The sequence below is a fragment of the Neolamprologus multifasciatus genome, chromosome 15 (genome assembly GCF_963576455.1).
Source record: "Neolamprologus multifasciatus chromosome 15, fNeoMul1.2, whole genome shotgun sequence".
NCBI classification, from domain to species: Eukaryota; Metazoa; Chordata; class Actinopteri; order Cichliformes; family Cichlidae; genus Neolamprologus; species Neolamprologus multifasciatus.
Window position 1 is genome coordinate 9,006,221 of NC_140453.1, and position 15,203 is coordinate 9,021,423.

Consider the following 15,203-nt stretch of genomic DNA (forward strand, 5'->3'; position numbering starts at 1 on the left):
CTGCCTGCAAGTAAAAAAGTTTTTATATTCACATAAAAACACATATAGTTTTTATTCAATAACCCCCAACCCAACCCAACACACACACACACACACACACACACACACAACTGCGATAAATCCTATATATTTACAATACGATTTAATAGTTCTTTTTCGGTCATTTTTAATGATCATAACCATCCATAACACGTACAACAGCGCCACTCTGGTGGTAGGGTAGTATTGCAGGGAGAGCTGCGGTTGCCATGGTACGGCGTCAGCAGCTACTCTGAAGCAAACATCTAGGCGTGGATTGGAAAAAATGCTATTAGAAATTCTATGGCACTAAAGAGAAGGACTACTTTTAGCCGACGACTTGCTTTTTTTTCTCTTGTTATTGATAAAGCGACAGCCATGACAGTTTATTTCAAAAACGGGTGTACGACCCATCTTTATTTTATATCTAACGGCAGCTAGGTTAGCTAAAGTTCAAGCTAGCTTGCTAATAGCTGTTTAGCTTGCCGTAGTCGATCCAATCAAAACAAGAAACGGGTAAGTGTTGCACTTTCAGGCGGAAACTGAGCAACATTAACATACATTTGTAAGTTAGAAAAAAAGACAGTTTAGTGCTGAAAGACACCGAACGCTACAGCACACTCCACCTGTTGATGATGGTGGTGATTTTGTGTTGCTATGCTAATATTAAGTGGCTGTTGTTAGCTGTTATTCACCTAGCGGCACCGTTAGCTTTACAGTGACACTGATATTATGTCGTCGAAGAGCTTTTTAAAGTTTCGTTTGCCTTTTGCTTGCACATAATTGAAATGTGCAAGATACATAAACCAACAGAGGGTTCGGTGAGTTATGTGATAAAGTCCAGGTGATACATTTTGTTGTTTTTATTTGAAAGGCAATCTGTCAACAACAGAGTACCTGGAACAGCACACGCTTTACTTTAATCCCGTCAGTGGGACCCACAAAGTGCAGGGCAGTGCCGCTGCTGTAAGCCAGGGCATCCTTTGTCTTCACTTAATATTGAGACTAGATTTTATTAGAATGACCAGGAATCTAGAGGAAATGCCAATGATAGGCTGCTATTTCCTCCAGGTTCCTCCTCAGGCAAAAGATGCGATGAAGACATGAGGACAAAGTCGACTAGAATTTGATATATAAGGTGACCCTCACAGTTACTTGCTTATGTTTTCTGGTGATTCTTAATGTCCTGTCAGCAAGTATACTTTAATAGGAGTGAGAATTCCCTAAATTTTACTCTATATTGACTTTCTTCACAGAAATATATTCTTTTTCCAACATTTTAGCAAGATTTTATTTTCTAAAACAACATTATATATACAATATATGTGAATATGTAAAATTACATCTTCTTAATAAAGGTGTGAATAAAGGATACCCTTATTCACATCACTTTAATTCTACTTTTTCTTTTCTTTTATCTTTTTTTTATTTATTTAATTGATAAGCTTTGTGCACTGTGCTACATTCAGTCGTTAAAAAGTCACCAGGGCAGATGGAGGCAATGTACCGTTTAGTTTTCTACTGCAGAGACCACTGATATCATATGGGATTCAGTCTCATGGAAAATTCTGTCTCACACATCTTGTTGCTTGGTGACCAACACACATAAAACTAAAAACCTAAACAAAACCAGTTAGCTTAGCTTCTTTTAGCTTTAAGAATATTCTTTTTGATTGAACATTACTCATTATAAATGTAGAGCTCAGTTCAAAGGTAACAACCTAAATTTTAAAGAACAAAATTCACTACACTCCATAATCGGTTCTGTTTCTCTGTTCTTGTTTTTTAAATCCAGCATGTCTTAAGTGACAACATGGAATCTGAAAAAGTAGCTCACCCATATGAAGACAACCGGGATTTAAGTCGCCAGTCCTGCCGTAGTACAAAGAAAGATTCTCGGGCTTCATCTGTCCAGGAACACAAACAGAACTTCTGGGACAAGATGCACAGCGAGGATACAAAAGTTGACTCAGGTGATGTCAGATCTATAACCAGAACTTGGCATTCAGATCCTGATCGGGATCGGATGTCAGAAGGAGAGGGAAGCAAAAGTGGTGGGTCATTTTATTCTGAGAATTATGAAAACGAGTCTCGTTCAGAGCGCTCTGTCTCACCGTACTCCCGGTCCCGGACTCCTTCACCCACCCCACATAGAGGGGTGCGGGCAAAGAGGATCTCTGGCAGCCCTCTCCACAAGACAGGTATGTGAAGAAGGAAGGAAGTGGATAAACAGTTAAACTGATGAATGAGGCTAAAATCTCATTCATTCAACGATTAAATTGACTGTTTAGATGATGGCAGTGTAAGGCACATTTTGACTGCCTGATTGACTTAAAAAAATCTTTTCATAGGAGCTTTTGTCATGTTTTTAGATTTTACATTATATGTCTTTCTCTGCTTTGCAGGTGGTTTGGGGCGCCGGGGCTTGTCTCGCCCACAGCGACCAGGTGGTCACCCCCTGACCCAGCAGTATCAAAGGGGGGTGCGTTCTCACAGCAAGGAGTCCACACCGCCTAAAGACCTGGACCTGGTGACCAAGCGGATGCTCTCGGCCCGCCTCCTAAAAATCAATGAATTGCGCAATGCTCTTTCTGAGCTGCAGCAGCGCACGGACGAACTGCAGAAAGAAAATCGAATTCTTCGACAGGTAGGCCTGTTTCAATATTTGGTTTAAATGCTTTGAAGGAAGAGTGTTCTTAAATAATTTCATGGCTATTATTCATGTTTGTAGTAAAAAAGAAACAGGATAAACAGACTTTTTTTACAGGAAAATCAATTACAATTCTCCTTCTTCTTCACCACTCGCAATGCAAACTTTGCCATGCTTCAGCTTCAGGTGCGTCAAGAGAAAGCCCTGCAGCGGTACGATGATACAGAAAGCGAAATCTCCCAGCTCCTATCCCGGCACTCCAACGAGATCCACGTGCTGCGTGAACGTCTCAGGCGCACCCAAGAACGGGAACGGAAAGCTGAGCGACAGCTGAGGGACACCGAGGAGCGGTTTCAGAGGAGTCAAGTTACGATTTTACGGCTGAAGAAGCTGGTCGAGCAGCGGGATTTAGGAGCCAGAGAGGATCTCAGCCGCAGGCTAGAGGAAGAGAAGTTGCGGGCCCAAGAAGCTGAACATAAGCTTAAGGTAAATAGACAGTGGAATAAAAGATCTAACCTTCTTCTGGATCTTCTGGATTCCGATTAAATACTTATTGACCTGAAATTAAGTCTTATTAACCCTGATTTCTCAAGCCCCACATACTGCTTTGTTGTATGAATGATTAACCTGGAACATGTTGAATGTTGGGTGTCTGGTTTCCAATATAACAAACTGATGCACATTTATGTGCAATCTCTTGTCAGTGAACAATCAAAATTGTAATTCTCATTTATTGTTTTTATCCTAAACCATGGGTTCCCTTTCAATGAAGCAGCTTTCAATGAGTGTTTGTGTTTGAAGGAGGTGGAGCGTAGCATGGAGCTAAGAAATAGCAGTTATCAGAGACAGCTTGCCGCAGAGAAGAAGAAGACACTTAGTGCCCAGGAAGAGATCAGGGCTCTCCAGGAGGAACTTGAACGACTGAACAATAAACTCAAGGTACATGTACAAAAAGTAACCTTAAAAAGTAGCCGCTGCCATCAAAAGCAGGACTGTGCATTAAAAGCAGATTGCTCATTGTGTAAAACGGTATTTTTTGTTGAGTTTTTTTATTTCTTCTTAAAATGTTCAGGAAAAGGAGAGAGAACTCGATGCGAAGAATATTTATGCCAATCGCATGGTGAAACCCTCACAAAAAAAGGAGACTGAAAGTGACACAAAGCACAAAGGTAACAAATAACTTGCTGAGGCTTTTTGTGTAGTTCATTTGACTTTATATCAAAAAGTGGATGCCAGATGGTATCACGAGTCACAAAATTCACTTTTTGTGTTGGATAGAATCCTTTGGAAAGCCTGGATTTTTTTCCCACATTGATATTTGATACATGTTTTTGCTGTAACTTCATCGGCTGTGTCTGAATCCATACTAATAAATATGCATGGTGGCTAAAAAGCAACCAGGATTGCTTATAACTAATGCTTTGTGTAATGGGATGGTCAGAAATATGTTGAGTAAAAGTGATTTTTTACTTTTCCCACACATAGTTCCCAGCAGGAGCAGCTCTAAGGCGATACAGACTGAAGGCAGGATGCTGAGTCTGGATTTTCCCACACCTCCCCCTGCTATCACAGATGCCAGCGAGTACAGGGAACATCCACCTGATGAATATTTATCACTTAAGGTGTTGTGTCTACTCTTTCCTTGTACTTACTTTGTCCACATCTTTTACCACTAATTGTTGTCATTCATCACTTTTCAAATTTCTGCTATCAGGAGCTTAACAGAGCGGTCAATCAAGCAGAGGCAGAAGACAGGGGACCAAACTGGGAACAAAAAAGTAGAGAAAGACATGAGGAGAAGGAGTTGGTGAAGGAAGAGAAAGAGGCCAAAAAGTACCTTGATCAGGAACAGAAAGCGCTTGAAGTTAAGGCAAAGCTTTTAAGAAATGGTAAGCCAAAGATTAGTTAAGAGTAGTTGTAGAGCATATACTTCACTTATAAAAAGCATGTCAAAGCAGCATTGTTTGTACTTTAATCTGAGGAACGCTATCCCAACAGGCTCGGAGAAAGAAAAGGATGAAGAGGGCCAAAAGTGGACGAGTTCCCTGTTCAACCAGAATGGGGATGATAACTACAAGAAGCACGGTCATGTCCAGGGAGAGGTGGAGAGATGGAATCAGGAGGCGCTGGCCTGTCAGCAAGCATCAGAAGAAGCGCGGCGCAAAAAAGAGCAGCTGCTGGCAAAGATGCGGGAAATAGACAGTCAGAAACAGGGGGCCCAGGATTCCTTGTTTGCCTCGAGTCCTTCTGAGTCCAATAAGGGTCTCGGTGAACATTCTTCTCCACGCCCTCCTGAGCAAAGGAACCATAACTCTTCGATTTTCAGCCTAACTAATTCAGAGGAGCCGGATGGTTTGCATGCTGGGAGCAGAGAAGGTGGAAGGAGGAGACTAGGCACAGAGGGTGGAGCAGTTACAGCAGGGATAGGGAGGAGAGCGCTCCGGTCTCAAATCTCCAGTGATGACATGGCATTTGGAGGTTACGCACCTTCGTTTGTACATTCAACTTTCCGTGGTTCCTCTGGCTTCCCTCCACCTCCACCCAAAGAGGACAAGGAATCTGCGTTAGAAGCAATAGGGGTGTTTAATATCAGTGCGGCAGAGGAGAGGGAGACAGAAAAAGCTCAGGGAAAGGACAGGAAGTCAAGTCTAATGCACCAGCTGTTTGGTCCCCAAGCCACAGCTGTTGGTGATGGCGCGAATACCTCCAATAAACTGGAGCTTCTTAATAGTCCTCCAACAACCAATGGAATGCGTTCAAGAAGGGATGGACTGCTCAACTTCAACTCAGGATCTCCCACTGCTCCAGCAGCCTCCTTTAACACCCTCCATGTTGCAGATAGCAGACCTGCCATCCGTGCCATCACCTCCTTCGAAGACGAGATTGAGGAACTCACATTATGAAATTAATTTAGATTGAAAGTAGTCTGGGTCTTTGATGGCAAACCATCAAATCTGAGAGGTTATTTATGAAATATAAGAACAACCCAGCATTAAAAATATGAGAACATCAAAAAAAGAAGAAACTTGCAGAAACTGATTGTTTCATCCATCGGTCCTTTTTAACTGCCTCTGTCCAGTTGGATCAGCCCCTCAAAACACCCCTAAGGTGGACAAGCGGTTAAGAAAAAGGATCAATGGGTTAATGTGCAATTTGTATGTTTGTTACATTGTTTTTCTTAGACGTTCCTTTAAAACCAGCTTAACTCTCATAACAGTGATTTTTATTTGTAGCACTTGTGAAAATTAAAGAGTAGCTTTTCTGATTAAAAATATTCCATAGTTTGGGATATTTTTTGTCTTTGTCAGATACTTTCTAATCATAGATTTTCCCATAATCTGAAAGGGCTGCAGTAGGGAGGAAGAAATTACAATGCATGGTACATAATAGCAGCCTTCCTACAGTTCCCCCTTCTCTGTTTAAAACACCTCCTACCAGATGGCTTCACACTGGATTTAAACTCTACTGTATCAGGTGAATGCCCTCTGCTCAAGGCATTGTATCATCACTTTCTACACATATTTGATTTAGTTTTAAATAAACCACTAGATCTGTCATTGGCCAGTTTTTTCAGTCATCAACTAGATTTATTTTTAAACAATACCATGGAGATGCAGGAGTCTCTCCCTTTCAGATCACTTGAATTAAAATCCACTTGAAGGCCATAATGGATGTGTTCTCCAGTGGTGCCAAAGTATGTTTCCCACTCCTTTAATTCTTTTGCAGATATTATGACATAAAAATGTACCCCTAAATGACAAGACAATCACACCATGTGTAGATCGGCTGTACAACATCTGACTGTTACTGTATGATAAACGAGTTATCAATTTTATATGTAATCTTACCAGCACTCTAAGCACATGTAAGTCCCAGGTCTTCCTTTCGCCCAACCCATTTAGGGGTTGCCACAGCAAATCACCAGCCTCCATCTAACCCTAGAGCCACAGCAGTTCTCATTACCACTTTTGTTTAATTGGTTGTTTTTTTGTTTTTTACATTATGTTCACTATGTTCACTAATCTACAAGATTGTGCAAATAATGATCTGTATTAAACCCACCAATTCCAGCTTAGTCCATGCCCTGCACCAGAAAATGTAACATCAGCCTAATGTTGCCAGATCCTTCTCGCTTTTCCTTTCTGCACTAAATGTCTTGTGATGGGAGCGCTTTACTTTCAAAAAGGCAATCAGCCCTGTAGTAAGCAATCTGATGGCTTTATTGAAATGAAATGAAGACACAAAATGCTCTTATTTTAATAATCATTTGTTATTACACTCGAGCTACATTCAGACAGCACTTTTTAAATGTGACACAAAGCTGTCACCGCCCTCAGTCTAAAGTTGATACCTATTATTTACTTGTGAAACTCTTTGTATTTATTCTGTGAAGCTTATTTAATATGAAACATGTAACCAGTGACATTTTGTCTAATGTTTAAAATTGTTGAATGAATTAAAGGTTTGTACAATAGTGACGCTGTCTCCTGGTCATCAGACTGTGGCGCACTTGCAGTAATATTCATCTAGCGGGAAGTCGGATTCCTTGGACGTCTCCAAGCAACCACAACCTGACGCAACCTTCCCGCCCCTCCTCCGGTAGCTCCCTGCTCAAAAATAAGTGCATCGCAGAGCCATAGAGGGGATCTTATCAGGGAGAGAGAGACTGGCGGTGATGGTCTGCGCCGATGTGCCAGGATTCAGCGTGGTAAGTTGGACCGCTGCTGGGTGGTTCCTGAAAGGTAAACGAAGTCGTAGTCTACGTGCGTAGCCGAGTTTTCAGGTGATCCCCCCCTCAGGGTATCACCTTGTAGCACGCTGCCAGAAAAGCAGGAATAGGCTGAAATGAATCACATGCAAAATAAATCATCGTGCAAGATGTTCCAGGGGATTTAGAAGGAAAAATGTTATCTTTACAGATGGTGTTTGTTCCCCAGTGAGCGCAATAGTAATCACAATTGTTTCTTTTATGCTGTGAGAACTATCAGTATGTTATTTTCTCATAAATAAAAAATAATTAATTTAAAAAACACTTTTTATTACATGCCCGCTTTCACTGTCAGAACTAAATGGCACTTAAAATCATAATGGTTCTCTCCATTTCAAGTTCTATAATAACAAGTCCTGTTTTACCTTGGATCTATATATTTCAAATGTAACTCTCAAGAGTGTCTTTGTCACTTCCATTGTGCGTTATGATCAAGTTAATCGCTTCTTTTCTGAATACAGTCAGAACTGTAGAGCTTCGATGTCTAATTTAGGGTTGGGGGGTATTTTCATAATTGTTTATTAATGCAAAGATTGGTTCACTTTGAACTATAGACTGCTTTATTGGGCTTCTGTTGCCACAACACGGGGGAAAAAATCAATACGCTGCAGCAGTGTTTACACTACTAACACGAACCTGGAGATAATTTCTTTCGGTTATGCTCAGTATCAAAGATGAAATTGAAATCCCTCCCAGGGTCAGGTTATATTATAGATTGGAGGACTATACGCTAAAGCTTCATTTAGTTACTCTGTGGTTGTGTTTCTTATGTAGACATGACCTCATGTTCCAGATAGGAGAGCCAGACTTCCTAAGCTGCTCAGCCAGACCAGGTTTTGGCATCTCATAGAAGTCCCAACACCACAAAATATATTTTATTAGTGTGGCAACCGGAGTTTAAACCAGAGGAATGTATGGGTGATGTGTGCTGATTCACTTAGGACATTTGGATAGGGACAGCTGGACTTCCCCCACTGCCACCCCCTCCCTGACATCTAACATTTGACAGTGTTTTTATATGCCCTGGGTGAATTTGATATTCAGGATGTAAAACTTGGCTTCCTAGAGAGGCAGAGTTCCTGCTGGCCTATTCAAAAAAAGTGACTGGCTTCACCAGGCCAGCCAGTAAAGAGGGGTTTGTGGGGTTTAAAAAAAACAACAACAAAAACTCCTCTATTTCTTTATAATTGTGATCACAGCTCATTATGTGATACAGACACACTTTTCCACATCCTTTCTAAGTGTTCTGGATAAGCAGTCCCTATTCACGATCTAACCAGTTCCTCACTGTACACGAACGGTCCTTACAAAGTTAAAAATGCCTGCCTCCAGCTTTAATGCTCTCTCTACACAGTGCGGTCTGCAGCAATGCACTGATTCATGCAGATAACGAAGACAGCATCCATTCCCAGGCTACTAAAAAGTCAGCTACTCATCACAGTCTATTTTCCATTGCAAAGCAGCCAAGCCGGCTGTATCATTAGATCCAGGGGCAGGGACTTCACTGCTGCTATTATAGAATAACAGCACACCCCAACCACTTATTGCGATCTTATGGACTCAGTAGGAAGACACTGAGCAGTAAGAGTGCTTTTGCTATTGCTGCCCCCAATTGTAACTGGTCTTGCATTCCAACTCAACACGTCCTGAGAAGGTTTTTATTTTATTTTTTTAATTTTTTTAAAAAAGCACATTCACATTCAGTGTGGCTTTGGGTTCATTGAGGCAATAAGCCTCATGGACAGGAGGTCGGAAATTGCTGATTCATTTATAGCACCTCTGTTGTTGCTATGGAAACAGTTTGTTTCTGTTAAATGAAAATCCAGGAGGTATTTTATCCCCCTCTGTGTGCCGTCCCCTAATTTCTGATATTAGAGAGGCCACATGCTTCATCCAGATCAGTTTATAGAAATACAATGAAGGTCTTTCTAGAGTGTAATCTCATTGGGGGCCCAAACTGAGGTGCAGTTTTTTTTTTTTCTCTATGTTGGCACATTAGGTTTGTCCTTTGTTATTCTCAGCAAATGTTTCATAACCTGTGTCTTTTTTCTTCTACAGATCTAGAGATATTCTGCATTTGAAGCATCTGATTCCACTAAAGACTGAAGACTGGGTCTCCTGAAGAGTACGAAGGGCAGAAAAGTGAATGCTGGACAGACAGAATGGAAGCCTGATGTGATTTTTAGCGACGAAAGAGGCCAGATAGCTTTTTTTTGTTTGTTTTTGTATTTAACAGGTTAAAAATGAATTTGCACTCAGCTCCACAGATCGTGGTTAACAGGACAAATGTCCAGGACGAGGCAGACTGTGGGGAAGGTGTAGATTTGTCTACAGATGACCATCTGATGACTTTGAAGGCCTTAACAGAGAAACTAAGACTGGAGACCAGGAGACCCTCCTACCTGGAATGGCAAGCCCGGCTTGAGGCAGATCGCTTCAGAGACTCAGAAACTGGGAAAGAACCAATCACAGTTGAGCCTAAAGGGAAAGTAGTTAGACACAAGGAGACTTCAGTGGACCCAGATGTGAGTCAGCCCAAGTTGCCGTCAGGTGGACTCAAGGGATTTGAAAACATTGATGAAGCTCTAACCTGGCTCAGAAGAGAACTGGTGAGGCACTGTCTAAATTATCACCACCATCTAATCTTTATTTTGTTCTAATTTCTCATAGATTTTCAGAAATGTTTTGGGTTACAGTGTAATCAGCTTGCAGCATGTTTTTGTACTAACACTTCATAAAAGGAATTAAGGAAACAGGGAACATGGCCGTAATGAGGGATTTAATATTGGCTCCACGTGTTCAAAAGAGGAACACATGGGACTTTTGATAAGTTCAGGCTGCTTATACTAATACAGACAGGAAATGGAGTGAATGAACTGCAGACTTTCAGTTTGAAGTCAAGGGGTTTAAGAAAAGTATTGCATTAATTGTTTACCTGTTTATACACAGTTCTCTAATTTTACAGGGTCAAAATATTTGGACAATACTTGGTTACTTAGTTGAAAATCTAGAAACCTATGGACATCACCACACACTTTGTTTCCTCTCAATGAGGTGCTCTGTCAGCCCCATTCTGAACCCACCTTCAGTCGCTGCTTATTTGTGGGTCTTTCTGCATTCAGGTTTGTCTTCAGTAACATGAAAAGCATGCTCTATTAAGTTGAGATCAGGTGGTTGACTTGGCCATTGAACAATCTAATTTCTTTCTCTTGAGAAACTAATGGTTGCTTCAGCAGTTTGCCTTGGGTCATTATCTGGTTGCACTGTGAAGTGCTGTCTGATCAGTTCTGAAGCATTTGGCTTAATCTGAGCAGAGAGTGTAGCCCTGTACACTTCACAATGCATTCTGCTTCTTCTATCAGTAGTCACATTAGCAATATGGGCATGTATGGACCATGCCCATGAACCATGCCATAGCAGTGCCTCCATCTATAGTCTGCTGTAGTCTGCTTTACGCCATGAGCAAAGTCTAATCTAACCTTCTTGTTGCACCTTATTGCAAACCCTCTGTATTTCCATTTATGAAGTTGTGTCTTGATTATAGACCTCTACCATGGAAATAATTCTGCCATCACGCAGCCCTGACTTGGCCTGACATTTCTTCAGACGTCATGTTGCAATCAAAAGCTATAAAATACAAATAGAACACACTGAATCAACTTCAGATATTGTGTCTGCTTCGGCTGTCATTAAATACTGAAACAGTAATCACCTGACCATGGCAGGTGATTACATATAAAGGGGGAATAGTTCTTGTTCCCTTGTACCTACAGCTTTCTGTTGTCCTGTAATTAGTACAGCACAGAGTTAGGATAGAGTCTTATACTATACTTGGATTAATTCAATTGTATGATTATGACTGCAATTGATTTATTTTTCCTTATATTTTTCTTTTGGTTGCGTAATTTAGGAGGCATTGTTCCACACTCAAAGTTCAAGTAGAAAAGTTTGCGCTTCTTAGCTAATTAGAGTTTAACAGTGCACGCGATGTTTAATCACCAGGCAGAAGAATCCCATTCATTCTTATTGGTGAGTGAGATTGATTGCGACCCCAGGCAGCAGAATCTGGCATTTGTTGCGAGCAATTTCTGCAACTGTAATCATTTTTACTCTCCTCAATTACTCTGCACATTCAGCCATAGCTCGTATGCTTGGACTGTGCACACAAAGAAGCACTGATAAAAGGCGGACTCACAGTATGTGGCTACAAACAAAAAAGATGATTGTCATCTTTGTGTAGATGTTTGGACACAAACAAAGAAGAGCACCACGGTATCCCACCGTGAGTCTTCTTTTGACAAAAAAGGACCTCACAGAAGCACCTCTGGTCAAGCTCCACAGGTGGACTATACACAGTATGTTGGTGTGATTGAGTCCTCCATAAATAAAAAGAACAATTAAGCTTAGAATAGATTAGTTTTAGCTTTCATATCTTATTCATTCATATCTTTTAGAGAATGACACTTTGACGTGTCCATTCGGCTTCGTATAAAATGAACAAATTCATCTTGCATCCCGACACCTTTGTCTTCTCTTTCGCAGACGGATATGCGCTTGCAGGACCAGCAGCTGGCGAGGCAGCTCATGCGGCTTCGGAGTGACATCAACAAGCTGAAGATTGAACAGACGTGCCATCTGCATCGCCGAATGCTCAACGATGCCACCTTTGGCCTCGAGGAACGAGATGAGCTGTCGGACCTGTTGTGTGAATGCCCGGTCACCCCGGGCCTCGGCCTCTCTGCCCCGTTGAGACTTATCGGAGTCACCAAGATGAACATTAACTCTCGCAGATTCTCGCTCTGCTAGTGGTAACGACGGAAGAAAAACAAAAATCCTGAATACAAAAGACCCTTTATGTACTTACTTCTCTTGAGTGCAGCCGGCCAGCCGCAGTGATTAGATAATGATCAGATCTTTTCTGTTTTCAGAGATAAAACCACATCACACCCATTTTTATGCTCACTGAAATCAAAGAGAGAGATTTAAGAGATGAGGAAGAGTTTTAGTAAGTGTGTTGTTTTTGCCACTAAACTCAGCCCTGGAGCAGATTTCATACTTTTAGCCTTCCACGACTTGAAGCAGAGTACATGCAGTTTTTGAATCGGTGCAAAAGCAGTGTTAGGCATGCTTCTGTTGTTTTTAAAACCATATTAGTACTGATTACCTTAAGTATTACCATCTACTTTCTGCCATACTTTATCACGCACAGATTAAATATTTATATATATATTTTCACCACATTCAGACCTCTTTAGGACATTTTCAGTGACAATCACAGTTAGTAAATTTGTTTCTACCTTGTAAGTTGTGTTGTTGTTGTTTTCAAAGAGATGCCTTAATATTATAGAGACTGAGCGCTGTATGCTCATTTGTGTTTGTAGAATATCATGGATATAATGGTTTATTCGGTGTAATGATTGTCAAATTACACTCCTTTCTGAGCTTAGTCTCTGGAGCTTTGCCTTTTGCTCTAATAGTAATCATGTGAGTTGCCCTTGTCAGTCTGAAACAAAAACATGCTTTGTTTTCGCAGATGAACACTAAATTATAACTCATGTAGGTCTCTGTGAGCGCCCATCGACATGATTATGTGCGTCTTGCTATGACCCCTTTTTTATGCTGGAATCACAGTTATAATTAACTATAATTGAAGGCAACCTTTTCTTTACAAGACACTGACTTCAGGTTTGCATCTATAGTACAGTACTGTGCAGATGTTTTTCTTTAGACATTGGATTTTTTCACGTGTTTTTTGTCCAACTCCTTGTACCTTGCCCACAAGGTGATTCCCAAAGAGCTAAAACTTGGCGTGTCTCGGCATTGTGTGCAGTGTGTTCTTAAAAAATTAGGACACTGGACAAGTGAAGGACAAAAGAAGTCTTAGGTCTAAAAATTATCAGCAGCTGATGAACAGTATCTGAAAGTCATGTCCTTAAGAAATAGGAAAACAAATCTAGTAAAATTCTGACACAAGACCTAAGAGATGAATCTGGCCCTTAGGCCTTTGTATATACTGTCCATCAGAAATAGTCTCAGTGGAAGGGTGGCTGTCAAGAAGCTACTCTTAAGGCAGGGAAACATGAAGAAAAGGCAGTTGTGTGCCAAATTATACAATAACCAAACTGAAAGCCAGGGGCAACAGGTCTTCTGGAATGATTAATCCAAAATTTTAATTTTCAGTTCAGTTAGCTTGAGCAGGTGTTATCAATATGTATGGAGGAGGTCAGGATAGAGGTACAACAGTGAGTGTCTATGATGATCATGATGATCCCCCCCAAAAAACACTGCAGATACAGTAAAAGCATACCTGGATAGAAAAACACACAATGGATTACTCTCCTTCATGGATTGGCCTCCCCAGAACCCGGAGTCCAACATTATCATTTTTAGAAAGAATGGAACAAATAGCAGCCAACAACCAAAGAGGAGTTTTGAATGTCATTCAAGATGCCTGGAGAACTATTCCTGAAGACTCCTTAAAAGAAATGTTTGCATAAGAGAGTTCAGTCTTTGCTGAAGACTAAGAGTCACACCAAATATTGATTTTCATGCTCATTAGAATTTTACACACTCTGCTCTTTCCTACTATACTGTATTTCCATCTATCCATCTAGCCAAGTTACAGATGTGGGTTGGTCAAAGACTTTTACATATTACTGTATAAGTGCATGAAATTTGTTTAGTCATGTTTAGTCCAAGGGAAATGAATGCACAATGAAAAAGGTTTTGATGTATAACAAATGCAATATCAGAGATTTAAAGCTTTCCCACGTGCCTTGGCTTTTATTTGTTTTCAGCAGTGGTATTAGCAGAACAGATTACCTCCTGTAACGCCCTCTGAAATAATAAAAAAGACCACAGTGTCTACTATAGCTTAGATTATCTTAATACTTAGCCTTTGCCCCATTTAACAGTGTTCTCGAAAGATGTAAAGGAAAGAAGTAGTCCATCAAGAGATGGATGCACTAAATGCATTACTTTCTCACTGTCTAATTTGCTGCCTTTAAAGGAAATTTTTTACCAGTAGCATCTTATATTTTCCCTATACAGCCTGCCTCCCAAACACAGTGAACCAGATGGAGGTAGGATGGTGTTTACATCACTAATGCTCTTATTTAAACACCAGTGGTAAGTGTGTCGGAGGGGTTTGGTTGTTGACTCAAGACAACCCTACTCATATCAAGCCTTAATTAAAAAATAAATTCTTAAAAAAACAGTTGGGAGAAAGTGGAGAAAATTAGGCCTTCTCACCTCATTACTTCATCTAACATGTTGGATTGATTTAGTTCATTCATGAGGTGTAAAAATCTCTTTCCAAAAGGGGCAGGCTGCTGATTCCTCTGCTTGTGCTAACAGGTTGCTTTGAGAATAGCATCCGCTTTCTCATCTATCACTGTCAGAAAATGTATTTCTGTTTCTTTCAAGCGAGTGAAACTGCCACCTAACAGTACATGTGAAGACAACGGTCAGCTTTGCATGCTAGAGTTGATTTACGTCGTTTCCTGGTCCCTGTGTCTCTCTCCTTCTGAAGTGGTTGAAGCGGCCTGAGTCGTGAATGATTATGCTGAGCCTGGATTTTCATGCATGAGCTCCAGCTTTCTTGGGATTATTGCAGATGAAAGCCACAACTCTTTCTACATGAAAGGCTGCCAATGGGCCCATTACATGCATTTTCTAAAACGTTCTGGGCCATCAAGGTGATCTAAGACCTTTGTTTGTAGTTACCATGATTTTTTTTAATGTTTTTAAAGTAAAATACTGGAAACA

General features: G+C 40.8%; 2 protein-coding genes across 4 annotated transcripts; both read left to right on the forward strand.

Annotated features, from left to right (window-relative positions):
• Nucleotides 1-213: 213 nt before the first annotated feature.
• lca5 (lebercilin LCA5) lies at nucleotides 214-7,146 on the forward strand. 3 transcript variants are annotated; one of them, XM_085132409.1, is made up of 11 exons: nucleotides 214-534; nucleotides 893-984; nucleotides 1,090-1,156; nucleotides 1,814-2,219; nucleotides 2,424-2,665; nucleotides 2,849-3,154; nucleotides 3,470-3,607; nucleotides 3,741-3,837; nucleotides 4,154-4,290; nucleotides 4,383-4,557; nucleotides 4,667-7,146. In XM_085132409.1, exons 4-11 carry the CDS (start codon nucleotides 1,832-1,834, stop codon nucleotides 5,569-5,571), a joined length of 2,388 nt encoding a protein of 795 aa, XP_084988535.1. In that variant the 5' UTR covers nucleotides 214-534; nucleotides 893-984; nucleotides 1,090-1,156; nucleotides 1,814-1,831; the 3' UTR covers nucleotides 5,572-7,146. The 3 variants fall into 3 exon arrangements, with proteins under 3 accessions (XP_084988535.1, XP_084988536.1, XP_084988534.1); XM_085132410.1 differs by lacking the exon at nucleotides 893-984; XM_085132408.1 differs by lacking the exons at nucleotides 893-984; nucleotides 1,090-1,156 and having other exon boundaries at nucleotides 215-534.
• A 682-nt stretch (nucleotides 7,147-7,828) lies between these two features.
• On the forward strand, nucleotides 7,829-14,202 carry fam167ab (family with sequence similarity 167 member Ab). The gene is made up of 2 exons (XM_085132414.1): nucleotides 7,829-10,045; nucleotides 11,979-14,202. Exons 1-2 carry the CDS (start codon nucleotides 9,680-9,682, stop codon nucleotides 12,240-12,242), a joined length of 630 nt encoding a protein of 209 aa, XP_084988540.1. The 5' UTR covers nucleotides 7,829-9,679; the 3' UTR covers nucleotides 12,243-14,202.
• The last annotated feature ends 1,001 nt before the right edge of the window (nucleotides 14,203-15,203 follow it).

Coding starts and splice junctions, on each gene's coding strand:
- lca5 (XM_085132409.1), top strand. CDS start 1,832: ATGGAATCTGAAAAAGTAGCTCACCCATATGAAGACAACCGGGATTTA. Junction 3,608..3,740: donor GACTGAACAATAAACTCAAG/GTACATGTACAA, acceptor TAAAATGTTCAG/GAAAAGGAGAGAGAACTCGA. Junction 4,291..4,382: donor ATGAATATTTATCACTTAAG/GTGTTGTGTCTA, acceptor TTCTGCTATCAG/GAGCTTAACAGAGCGGTCAA.
- fam167ab (XM_085132414.1), top strand. CDS start 9,680: ATGAATTTGCACTCAGCTCCACAGATCGTGGTTAACAGGACAAATGTC. Junction 10,046..11,978: donor CCTGGCTCAGAAGAGAACTG/GTGAGGCACTGT, acceptor TCTCTTTCGCAG/ACGGATATGCGCTTGCAGGA.